Source organism: Notolepis coatsorum (assembly GCF_963971535.1).
Source record: "Notolepis coatsorum genome assembly, chromosome: 11".
Classification (NCBI taxonomy): Eukaryota; Metazoa; Chordata; class Actinopteri; order Aulopiformes; family Paralepididae; genus Notolepis; species Notolepis coatsorum.
The window spans coordinates 1,223,047-1,235,546 of NC_140175.1; the positions used below are offsets into that span (position 1 = coordinate 1,223,047).

At 44.3% G+C, this 12,500-nt stretch overlaps 1 protein-coding gene across 1 annotated transcript in view; it reads left to right on the forward strand.

Moving 5' to 3' along the window:
• The window catches only part of LOC311236461 (secretory carrier-associated membrane protein 1-like), a gene marked incomplete at its 5' end in the record, with an annotated part of 38,794 nt that overhangs the window by 2,941 nt on the left and 23,353 nt on the right, over positions 1 to 12,500 (forward strand). The window contains 2 exons of the mRNA XM_084324142.1: positions 7,372 to 7,483; positions 9,936 to 10,064. Of these exons, the coding sequence (XP_084180268.1) occupies positions 7,372 to 7,483; positions 9,936 to 10,064 (241 nt within the window). The remainder of the gene's footprint in view (positions 1 to 7,371; positions 7,484 to 9,935; positions 10,065 to 12,500) is intronic.

The following is a 12,500-nucleotide window of genomic DNA, read 5'->3' on the forward strand; positions in this document are numbered from 1 at the left end:
TCCATACTGGGTACCACAGCTAGTTAGCCTTGTTCTATACTGGGAACCACAGACTAGTTAGCTTGGTTCTTCATACTGGGTACCACAGCTAGTTAGCTTGTTCTTCATACTGGGTACCACAGCTAGTTAGCTTGTTCCTCTACTGGGTACCACAGCTAGTTAGCTTGTTCTTCATACTGGGTACCACAGCTAGTTAGCTTGTTCTTCATACTGGGTACCACAGCTAGTTAGCTTGTTCTTTCATACTGGGTACCACAGCTAGTTAGCTTGTTCTTCATACTGGGTACCACAGCTAGTTAGCTTGTTCTTCATACTGGGTACCACAGCTAGTTAGCTTGTTCTTCATACTGGGTACCACAGCTAGTTAGCTTGTTCTTCATACTGGGTACCACAGCAGTTAGCTTGTTCTTCATACTGGGTACCACAGCTAGTTAGCTTGTTCTTCATACTGGGTACCACAGCTAGTTAGCTTGTTCTTCATACTGGGTACCACAGCTAGTTAGCTTGTTCTTCATACTGGGTACCACAGCTAGTTAGCTTGTTCTTCATACTGGGTACCACAGCTAGTTAGCTTGTTCTTTCATACTGGGTACCACAGCTAGTTAGCTTGTTCTTCATACTGGGTACCACAGCTAGTTAGCTTGTTCTTCATACTGGGTACCACAGCTAGTTAGCTTGTTCTTCATACTGGGTACCACAGCTAGTTAGCTTGTTCTTCATACTGGGTACCACAGCTAGTTAGCTTGTTCTTCATACTGGGTACCACAGCTAGTTAGCTTGTTCTTCATACTGGGTACCACAGCTAGTTAGCTTGTTCTTCATACTGGGTACCACAGCTAGTTAGCTTGTTCTTCATACTGGGTACCACAGCTAGTTAGCTTGTTCTTCATACTGGGTACCACAGCTAGTTAGCTTGTTCTTCATACTGGGTACCACAGCTAGTTAGCTTGTTCTTCATACTGGGTACCACAGCTAGTTAGCTTGTTCTTCATACTGGGTACCACAGCTAGTTAGCTTGTTCTTCATACTGGGTACCACAGCTAGTTAGCTTGTTCTTCATACTGGGTACCACAGCTAGTTAGCTTGTTCTTCATACTGGGTACCACAGCTAGTTAGCTTGTTCTTCATACTGGGTACCACAGCTAGTTAGCTTGTTCTTCATACTGGGTACCACAGCTAGTTAGCTTGTTCTTCATACTGGGTACCACAGCTAGTTAGCTTGTTCTTCATACTGGGTACCACAGCTAGTTAGCTTGTTCTTCATACTGGGTACCACAGCTAGTTAGCTTGTTCTTCATACTGGGTACCACAGCTAGTTAGCTTGTTCTTCATACTGGGTACCACAGCTAGTTAGCTTGTTCTTCATACTGGGTACCACAGCTAGTTAGCTTGTTCTTTATACTGGGTACCACAGCTAGTTAGCTTGTTCTTCATACTGGGTACCACAGCTAGTTAGCTTGTTCTTCATACTGGGTACCACAGCTAGTTAGCTTGTTCTTCATACTGGGTACCACAGCTAGTTAGCTTGTTCTTCATACTGGGTACCACAGCTAGTTAGCCTGTTCTTTATACTGGGTACCACAGCTAGTTAGCTTGTTCTTCATACTGGGTACCACAGCTAGTTAGCTTGTTCTTCATACTGGGTACCACAGCTAGTTAGCTTGTTCTTCATACTGGGTACCACAGCTAGTTAGCTTGTTCTTCATACTGGGTACCACAGCTAGTTAGCTTGTTCTTCATACTGGGTACCACAGCTAGTTAGCTTGTTCTTCATACTGGGTACCACAGCTAGTTAGCCTGTTCTTCATACTGGGTACCACAGCTAGTTAGCCTGTTCTTTATACTGGGTACCACAGCTAGTTAGCTTGTTCTTCATACTGGGTACCACAGCTAGTTAGCTTGTTCCTCATACTGGGTACCACAGCTAGTTAGCCTGTTCTTCATACTGGGTACCACAGCTAGTTAGCCTGTTCTTTATACTGGGTACCACAGCTAGTTAGCTTGTTCTTCATACTGGGTACCACAGCTAGTTAGCTTGTTCCTCATACTGGGTACCACAGCTAGTTAGCTTGTTCTTCATACTGGGTACCACAGCTAGTTAGCTTGTTCTTTATACTGGGTACCACAGCTAGTTAGCTTGTTCTTTATACTGGGTACCACAGCTAGTTAGCTTGTTCTTCATACTGGGTACCACAGCTAGTTAGCTTGTTCTTCATACTGGGTACCACAGCTAGTTAGCTTGTTCCTCATACTGAGTACCACAGCTAGTTAGCCTGTTCTTCATACTGGGTACCACAGCTAGTTAGCTTGTTCTTCATACTGGGTACCACAGCTAGTTAGCCTGTTCTTCATACTGGGTACCACAGCTAGTTAGCTTGTTCTTCATACTGGGTACCACAGCTAGTTAGCCTGTTCTTCATACTGGGTACCACAGCTAGTTAGCTTGTTCCTCATACTGGGTACCACAGCTAGTTAGCTTGTTCCTCATACTGGGTACCACAGCTAGTTAGCTTGTTCTTCATACTGGGTACCACAGCTAGTTAGCTTGTTCTTCATACTGGGTACCACAGCTAGTTAGCTTGTTCTTCATACTGGGTACCACAGCTAGTTAGCTTGTTCTTCATACTGGGTACCACAGCTAGTTAGCTTGTTCCTCATACTGGGTACCACAGCTAGTTAGCTTGTTCTTCATACTGGGTACCACAGCTAGTTAGCTTGTTCTTCATACTGGGTACCACAGCTAGTTAGCTTGTTCTTCATACTGGGTACCTGTTAGGGATTTCCTATCCCTGGTCGTGAGTTCTTAATTGATTTGCCAGTGGGCCAGTCGGCCGAAAGACGAAGTGGAGGACAGAGTATTTCTCAAACGGAGCTTTTATTCATTAGAGAAGAAGACAGGCAGTCACCCCGCGCGGGCACATCACCCGTAGACAAAAGAGAGCACGAGCCAAGAGAGAACCGAATGTCCATATTACATGTCACTTTATACACTCTTGAGAAAAGGGAGGGGGGTGTGTGTATGTCTCTGTGTGTGTATGTATGGGTGTGTGTGTGTGTGTGTGTGTGTGTGTGTGTGTGTGTGTGTGTTGAAAGGGAGGGACATGATTTTGCATGTCTAATTGCCAAGGGAACTAGGATTTTGCATGTTCTGCTACATGATGCAGGGGAAGGAGAGACACAGACTTCTAGGCATATTCTTCATTAAGGCCTTTAGATATATAGAGGATATTCGTCATCAATGAACTGAAAAACCTATCAATTCCCCCTTTTGACGTTAAATAAAACGTCAACACACAGTTCATTGATCTGTATCCGTCGATTGTCACCTCATTACATGCATCACATCCAATACCAGACAGGATAATCAACATCAGGAGAGCAGAGAGAGAGATAGAGGGAGGGGAGAAAGCGGGAGAGAGAGAGAGAAGAAAGAGAGAAACACAATTCTGGCAACTTAACAGAAGATAGCACGTAACCCCGCCGGACCCCCCTTACTCATCACCTAACCCAGAGGAACCCCCCCTCTATTACAGTGCACCCCTGGTCCCGTCTTCTAGGGGACGTGGGTCTCCTCCTGAGCTGGTTCCCGTAGGCACACACAACGTCCATCAGGGCGCTTCCTTCCCTCTGTCACAGTGCACCGCCCACCTGGGTCGGCCCCGTCTTCTGGAGGGCAAGGGCTGACCTCCTGAGGTTGGTCCCCGTTCCAGGTGCGGTCCCCTAGACAAACGTGCCTCCTCCGGTCCGCCGCCTTCCCAGTGTCTCAGACTGTCCTCTCCACCTCTCGCCGGCCGGCCCACCATCACTCCAACTCAGCTCAGCGTCTCTCCTGCGGCCGCTTCCCCCGTTCTAGTCGTGGACGAACTGCGTGTCGTAGACGACGATCAGCGGTGATTGATCTGCGGTCTCCGCGGTGCCTGGCTGCGGTGTTCCTCTCCGGTGCTGCGGTGGTCATCTCCGGCCTCTCGCACAGCTGCCATCTCCTCCGGTCGCCTCTCATCCTGGCCCGTCTGTCCTTCGTCTCCTCCTGCCTGTCATCCGGTCGTCTGGTGGTCTGGTCACGGACGTCTGAGGGGCTGCCGTTGGTAGCTCACCCCTGGGTCAGACGTGCTGCAGACAGCTGGTAGTGACTGCTGGATCCTCTGCACCGTCTCCTCCTCCTCCGCCCTTGGTTGCGGCTGGCCCACATCAATTCTCACTCTGGAACCTCCATTTGTTAGGGATTTCCTATCCCTGGTCGTGAGTTCTTAATTGATTTGCCAGTGGGCCAGTCGGCCGAAAGACGAAGTGGAGGACAGAGTATTTCTCAAACGGAGCTTTTATTCATTAGAGAAGAAGACAGGCAGTCACCCCGCGCGGGCACATCACCCGTAGACAAAAGAGAGCACGAGCCAAGAGAGAACCGAATGTCCATATTACATGTCACTTTATACACTCTTGAGAAAAGGGAGGGGGGTGTGTGTATGTCTCTGTGTGTGTATGTATGGGTGTGTGTGTGTGTGTGTGTGTGTGTGTGTGTGTGTGTGTGTGTGTGTGTGTGTGTGTGTGTTGAAAGGGAGGGACATGATTTTGCATGTCTAACTGCCAAGGGAACTAGGATTTTGCATGTTCTGCTACATGATGCAGGGGAAGGAGAGACACAGACTTCTAGGCATATTCTTCATTAAGGCCTTTAGATATATAGAGGATATTCGTCATCAATGAACTGAAAAACCTATCAGTACCACAGCTAGTTAGCTTGTTCTTCATACTGGGTACCACAGCTAGTTAGCTTGTTCTTTATACTGGGTACCACAGCTAGTTAGCTTGTTCTTCATACTGGGTACCACAGCTAGTTAGCTTGTTCTTCATACTGGGTACCACAGCTAGTTAGCCTGTTCTTTATACTGGGTACCACAGCTAGTTAGCTTGTTCTTCATACTGGGTACTAGGGCTGCAACTAATGACTAATTTGGTAGTCGACTAATCTGCCGATTATTTTTTCGATTAGTCGACTAATCGAAAACCAATGTAAACAACAACAAAAAAAAAAAAAAAAAAAAAACGTTTTTTTTTTTTTTTTTTTTTTAATTACCTATCTTTGTGAAAGTGGCTTCTCAGCTCTGGTCCAGCTGAAGACAGAGCAGAGGAACAGATTGGACATTGAGCATGACCTCAGAGTTGCTTGTCTACCATCACCCCAGACTTTGAGACTCTTGTCAGGACCAAACAACAACATCATAACATGATGATCCCATAGCAAATTAAAATAATGACTCATGACACATTTGAATTTGGATCTTTAAGCCACTTTAAATGAAAATGTATTTGAAGAACAATACAGCAATCACTCATAACAAGATAAATAAATTAAATAATACAAATTAAAGTGGAAGTGTACTTTAAATAACTTTTGTTTGCTGTGTGTGAGAGGAGTCCGTGTGTGTGTGTATGTGTGTGTGTCTTACTCTGATCGCTGTGTGAGTGAGAGGAGTGTGTGTACTGTGTAATTTGTGTGTGTGTCTTACTCTGATCGCTGTGTGAGTGAGAGGTGTGTACTGTGTAATTTGTGTATGTGTGTGTGTCTTACTCTGATCGCTGTGTGTGAGTGAGAGGAGTGTGAATGTGTGTGTGTCTTACTCTGATCGCTGTGTGTGAGAGAGAGGAGTGTGAATGTGTGTGTGTCTTACTCTGATCGCTGTGTGAGTGAGAGGTGTGTACTGTGTAATTTGTGTATGTGTGTGTGTCTTACTCTGATCGCTGTGTGTGAGTGAGAGGAGTGTGAATGTGTGTGTGTCTTACTCTGATCGCTGTGTGTGAGAGAGAGGAGTGTGAATGTGTGTGTGTCTTACTCTGATCGCTGTGTGTGAGTGAGAGGAGTGTGTATGTGTGTGTGTCTTACTCTGATCGCTGTGTGTGAGTGAGAGGAGTGTGTATGTGTGTGTCTTACTCTGATCGCTGTGTGTGAGTGAGAGGAGTGCGTGTGTAATGTATTGTGTGTCTAGTCTGATCATCATCTCCTGCAGGGGAACAATGTTTTCAATGTCCAAAATTTGCTATGGGATCATCATGTTATGATGTTGTCTGGAACCCTGAGAAGCCACTCTCACAAAGATAGGTAGTGCAAAAAAAAAAAAAAATTAAATAAAGTTTTTTTTTTTTTTTTTTTTTTTAATGACTAATCGACGCAACAATTTCTCGTTGACGATTTTTTATAATCGACGTCGTCGATTATGTCGACTAATCGTTGCAGCCCTACTGGGTACCACAGCTAGTTAGCTTGTTCTTTATACTGGGTACCACAGCTAGTTAGCTTGTTCTTCATACTGGGTACCACAGCTAGTTAGCTTGTTCTTCATACTGGGTACCACAGCTAGTTAGCCTGTTCTTTATACTGGGTACCACATCTAGTTAGCTTGTTCTTCATACTGGGTACCACAGCTAGTTAGCTTGTTCTTCATACTGGGTACCACAGCTAGTTAGCTTGTTCTTCATACTGGGTACCACAGCTAGTTAGCTTGTTCTTCATACTGGGTACCACAGCTAGTTAGCTTGTTCCTCATACTGGGTACCACAGCTAGTTAGCTTGTTCTTCATACTGGGTACCACAGCTAGTTAGCTTGTTCTTCATACTGGGTACCACAGCTAGTTAGCTTGTTCTTCATACTGGGTACCACAGCTAGTTAGCTTGTTCTTCATACTGGGTACCACAGCTAGTTAGCTTGTTCTTCATACTGGGTACCACAGCTAGTTAGCTTGTTCTTTATACTGGGTACCACAGCTAGTTAGCTTGTTCTTCATACTGGGTACCACAGCTAGTTAGCTTGTTCTTCATACTGGGTACCACAGCTAGTTAGCTTGTTCTTCATACTGGGTACCACAGCTAGTTAGCTTGTTCTTCATACTGGGTACCACAGCTAGTTAGCTTGTTCTTCATACTGGGTACCACAGCTAGTTAGCTTGTTCTTCATACTGGCTACCACAGCTAGTTAGCTTGTTCTTTATACTGGGTACCACAGCTAGTTAGCTTGTTCTTCATACTGGGTACCACAGCTAGTTAGCTTGTTCTTCATACTGGGTACCACAGCTAGTTAGCTTGTTCTTCATACTGGGTACCACAGCTAGTTAGCTTGTTCTTCATACTGGGTACACAACACACTGGGACACACGTACACAGACAAGACGTACATGTACAACAATTGTAGAAACATGTCTGCGTGGATGTATATTATTGAGCCTTGCATATTGAACCCTATTGGCTCATATACACCCATGTATCTGTGATTAGATTTGAGTCGGGCCTTTACTGTGTGTGTGCGTGTGCGTGTGTGTGTGTGTGCGCGTGTGCGTGTGTGTGTGTGTGCGTGTGCGTGTGTGTGTGTGTGTGTGCAGGACCAGTCACGTGCCGCTGCAGAGCTGCTGAGGAGGCAGGAGGAGCTGGAGAGGAAGGCTGCAGAGCTGGACCGACGGGAGAGAGAGATGCAGTCACTCAACGCCTCAGGAGGTCAGCGGGGCTGTGCACCACTCACCATACTGTGCATACTGTAGTGTACACCATACTGTACACTACTGTACACTAGGGATGAGCCCGAACGTTCGAACCTACTCTTACTAGTTACTATATCTATATCTGTACATATCTCTTACTAGTTACTATATCTATATCTGTACATATCTCTTACCTACTCTTACTAGTTACTATATCTATATCTGTACATATCTCTTACTAGTTACTATATCTATATCTGTACATATCTCTTACCTACTCTTACTAGTTACTATATCTATATCTGTACATATCTCTTACCTACTCTTACTAGTTACACTGCTGGCCAGTATGACTTACTACCATAGTGTCTTTATACCTGTATCACTGTACATATTAATACTATATCTATATCTGTACATATCTCTTACCTACTCTTACTAGTTACACTGCTGGCCAGTATGACTTACTACCATAGTGTCTTTATACCTGTATCACTGTACATATTAATACTGTATCTATATCTGTACATATCTCTTACCTACTCTTACTAGTTACACTGCTGGCCAGTATGACTTACTACCATAGTGTCTTTATACCTGTATCACTGTACATATTAATACTATATCTATATCTGTACATATCTCTTACCTACTCTTACTAGTTACACTGCTGGCCAGTATGACTTACTACCATAGTGTCTTTATACCTGTATCACTGTACATATTAATACTATATCTATATCTGTACATATCTCTTACCTACTCTTACTAGTTACACTGCTGGCCAGTATGACTTACTACCATAGTGTCTTTATACCTGCATCACTGTACATATTAATACTATATCTATATCTGTACATATCTCTTACCTACTCTTACTAGTTACACTGCTGGCCAGTATGACTTACTACCATAGTGTCTTTATACCTGTATCACTGTACATATTAATACTATATCTATATCTGTACATATCTCTTACCTACTCTTACTAGTTACACTGCTGGCCAGTATGACTTACTACCATAGTGTCTTTATACCTGTATCACTGTACATATTAATACTATATCTATATCTTATCTTACACCTAGGAAGCTATTTGCTATGGGACTGATAACCGACTCTCGGTGCACTTTGTGCTCTCAAAAGGCCACTGGCACTTATATGCATATGTATTGGGATTGCCCACCAGTGGCCCGCTTCTGGAGGTCAATAACGGACAAACGTTCAGATCTGTGTGGCTTAACTATCCCATTCACAGCTGTTACGCTACTCCTGAACGATATAACGACACTACCCGCGTCCGTACAACTGAAAAGGGTTGTCCTAGCGGGCGTCACAGCAGCGAAGAAGCTAATAGCAATGAGATGGAAGGAGCCTGAGAAGCTCACAGTGATTAACTGGTCCCTAACACTGTTGGATGTGATTTATCTTGAGATATCCACAGCGCGGGTGATTGGGGTGGGGCAGGCTGGGATTGACCTGTGGTTCGCAGCAGCTGAGAAGGTCAGGACCGCCGTGTGCGGCTGAGCGGGGTTGGGGTGCTTGTTCGAGGGGGTCCGGCGGTCCCGTGGGAGGGGGAGGAGGAAATGTCTTGTCTGTCTTGTCTTTTGTTATGTCTTGAATTTAACTGGGGATTTTATTGGGGGGCAGCTATTTAGCTATTTCTTCACTATTTGGTCACTTTTACACGGTTCCTGTGAGTCTATGGAACACCTCTGTAGGTTTTTGTTTTTCATGAAGGTTCATTGCTCTGTTTTCGAGTCGTGTTCTCAAAAGTGGCGTTTTTCTACCTCAGGACCTTAGGCCGTTTTGAGGTGGGGCTCCAACCACTGTGTGACCCGGTGGCATCTGCTCCGTTAGCGTGCAGTAGTTAGTAGTATATCAATACCAGCCATTGGATTACTGTTTTCTAAATTGGGGAGGCTTTTAATCATCAAGGTAAGAGGATTTTAAGTCATGGTATCCATAAACTTCAATCGGTTCAGATCCTTTGAAGGAATGAGAATATCAACAAACCTGTAGGGAACGTCACGCTACTGTCCCGCCTCACTTCCAGTGATGAAGCTAAGCTATGCTAACGGAGCGTCTGTTGCCTAAGCCTAATGCACGCACAGAGACAAAAAAGGTATCTTCTTGTCTAACTCCAGGGAAGATGTTAAATAAGCTAATTTCCCAAAATTTTGGAGTTATCCTTTAACCAGCGATAAACTAGGCGTTAGGTCATTTGCAGGCTGTTAGACCTGGCAATGGGCTAAGACACAGGCGCCATGCGATTGGGCGCACATGTCACATGACCAGAAACGTGCGTGGCCAATCAGAGCGCAAAACGGGAACGCGGAAACACGAACCGTTTGGTAAAAGCATAGACGCGTACTGTACTTGTGCTGCATGATGACGATACATTAGAATCTAATCTAATCCACTTCCCTCTATTGACCCTTGAACCCTACGTGATGTGTTGGTCTCAGGCAGGAAGAACAACTGGCCTCCGCTCCCGGAGAAGCTCCCGGTGGGTCCGTGCTTCTACCACGACATCGTGGTGGACATCCCGGTGGACTTCCAGAAGACCGTGAAGATCATGTACCACCTCTGGATGTGTGAGTGTAGATCATGTACCACCTCTGGATGTGTGAGTGTAGATCATGTACCACCTCTGGATGTGTGAGTGTAGATCATGTACCACCTCTGGATGTGTGAGTGCAGATCATGTACCACCTCTGGATGTGTGAGTGGAGATCATGTAGCACCTCTGGATGTGTGAGTGAAGATCATGTACCACCTCTGGATGTGTGAGTGTAGATCATGTACCACCTCTGGATGTGTGAGTGAAGATCATGTACCACCTCTGGATGTGTGAGTGTAGATCATGTAGCACCTCTGGATGTGTGAGTGTAGATCATGTAGCACCTCTGGATGTGTGAGTGCAGATCATGTAGCACCTCTGGATGTGTGAGTGTAGATCATGTACCACCTCTGGATGTGTGAGTGTAGATCATGTAGCACCTCTGGATGTGTGAGTGTAGATCATGTACCACCTCTGGATGTGTGAGTGTAGATCATGTAGCACCTCTGGATGTGTGAGTGTAGATCATGTACCACCTCTGGATGTGTGAGTGTAGATCATGTACCACCTCTGGATGTGTGAGTGTAGATCATGTACCACCTCTGGATGTGTGAGTGGAGATCATGTACCACCTCTGGATGTGTGAGTGTAGATCATGTACCACCTCTGGATGTGTGAGTGTAGATCATGTAGCACCTCTGGATGTGTGAGTGTAGATCATGTACCACCTCTGGATGTGTGAGTGAAGATCATGTACCACCTCTGGATGTGTGAGTGTAGATCATGTACCACCTCTGGATGTGTGAGTGTAGATCATGTACCACCTCTGGATGTGTGAGTGTAGATCATGTACCACCTCTGGATGTGTGAGTGGAGATCATGTACCACCTCTGGATGTGTGAGTGTAGATCATGTACCACCTCTGGATGTGTGAGTGGAGGTTCAAGTTTCAAGTTTCTTTATTAGTTGTCATACAAAAATACAGAATACTTTTATATTAAATGCTTTTTTCTGTTATGCTCCTGGGAGTGTGCTACCGTAGATAAAAATAGATAAAGTATAAAATAGAAAGTCAAAAGTACGTAAACAACCGGGGTTCGACTCCCACCCAGGGCATGTCAAATAAGACCGGTTTCACATAATATACAATATACAATACAGAGTAGAACAAATTTGTAACTGAGTTACAGTACAATACAGTATAATACTAGTTACACTGCTGGCCAGTATGACTTACTACCATAGTGTCTTTATACCTGTATCACTGTACATATTAATACTATATCTATATCTGTACATATCTCTTACCTACTCTTACTAGTTACACTGCTGGCCAGTATGACTTACTACCATAGTGTCTTTATACCTGTATCACTGTACATATTAATACTATATCTATATCTGTACATATCTCTTACCTACTCTTACTAGTTACACTGCTGGCCAGTATGACTTACTACCATAGTGTCTTTATACCTGTATCACTGTACATATTAATACTATATCTATATCTGTACATATCTCTTACCTACTCTTACTAGTTACGCTGCTGGCCAGTATGACTTACTACCATAGTGTCTTTATACCTGTATCACTGTACATATTAATACTATATCTATATCTGTACATATCCGAGCCGAACGCACAATTGGAGGGGGGCTCCCCACCCTCCAGAACATTTACTACAAGCGTTGCAAGGGGAAGGCTAAGAGAATTATTAAGGACTCGAGCCACCCGAACAACTGCCTCTTTGAACTGCTGCCGTCAGGCAAGCGATACAGGAGTCTCAAGGCGAGCACAGAAAGACTCAGAAGTAGCTTCTATCCCCAGGCCATCAGGCTGCTAAACGAACAATGAATGAACACTACACAACAACAACCACCAAACACACATAGCACACACATCCACACGCACACACTCACTTTAAACAAACACACTGTAGCACCCACTCCACACACTTTATAGCACACACCCACTTTAAACAAACACACTGTAGCACCCACTCCCCACACTTTATATTTATGGATGAAGGATTGCACTACAACTCGTACACCTTACTGTAAATTGTACCTAAAATTGTACCTCATCCCATTTCTGCTTTGCACTAGATAGTACTGTACATTAGTACACTGCATAGTATTGTGTATTGTATATTATATGGTAACTCAGAACATTGTACATATGTCTATACCGAACACTGTGACCTCATTTTCTTCTTCTAAATTCATGCTATATTATGTTATTATGTTATTTGATACTATCTTGTCTAGCACAGTCTCTGGAGCGTAACAGTAAGAAGCATTTTGTATGAAAGTATTCTGTACTTCTGTATGACAACTATTAAAGAACTTGAACTTGAACTATCCCTTACCTACTCTTACTAGTTACACTGCTGGCCAGTATGACTTACTACCATAGTGTCTTTATACCTGTATCACTGTACATATTAATACTATATCTATATCTGTAC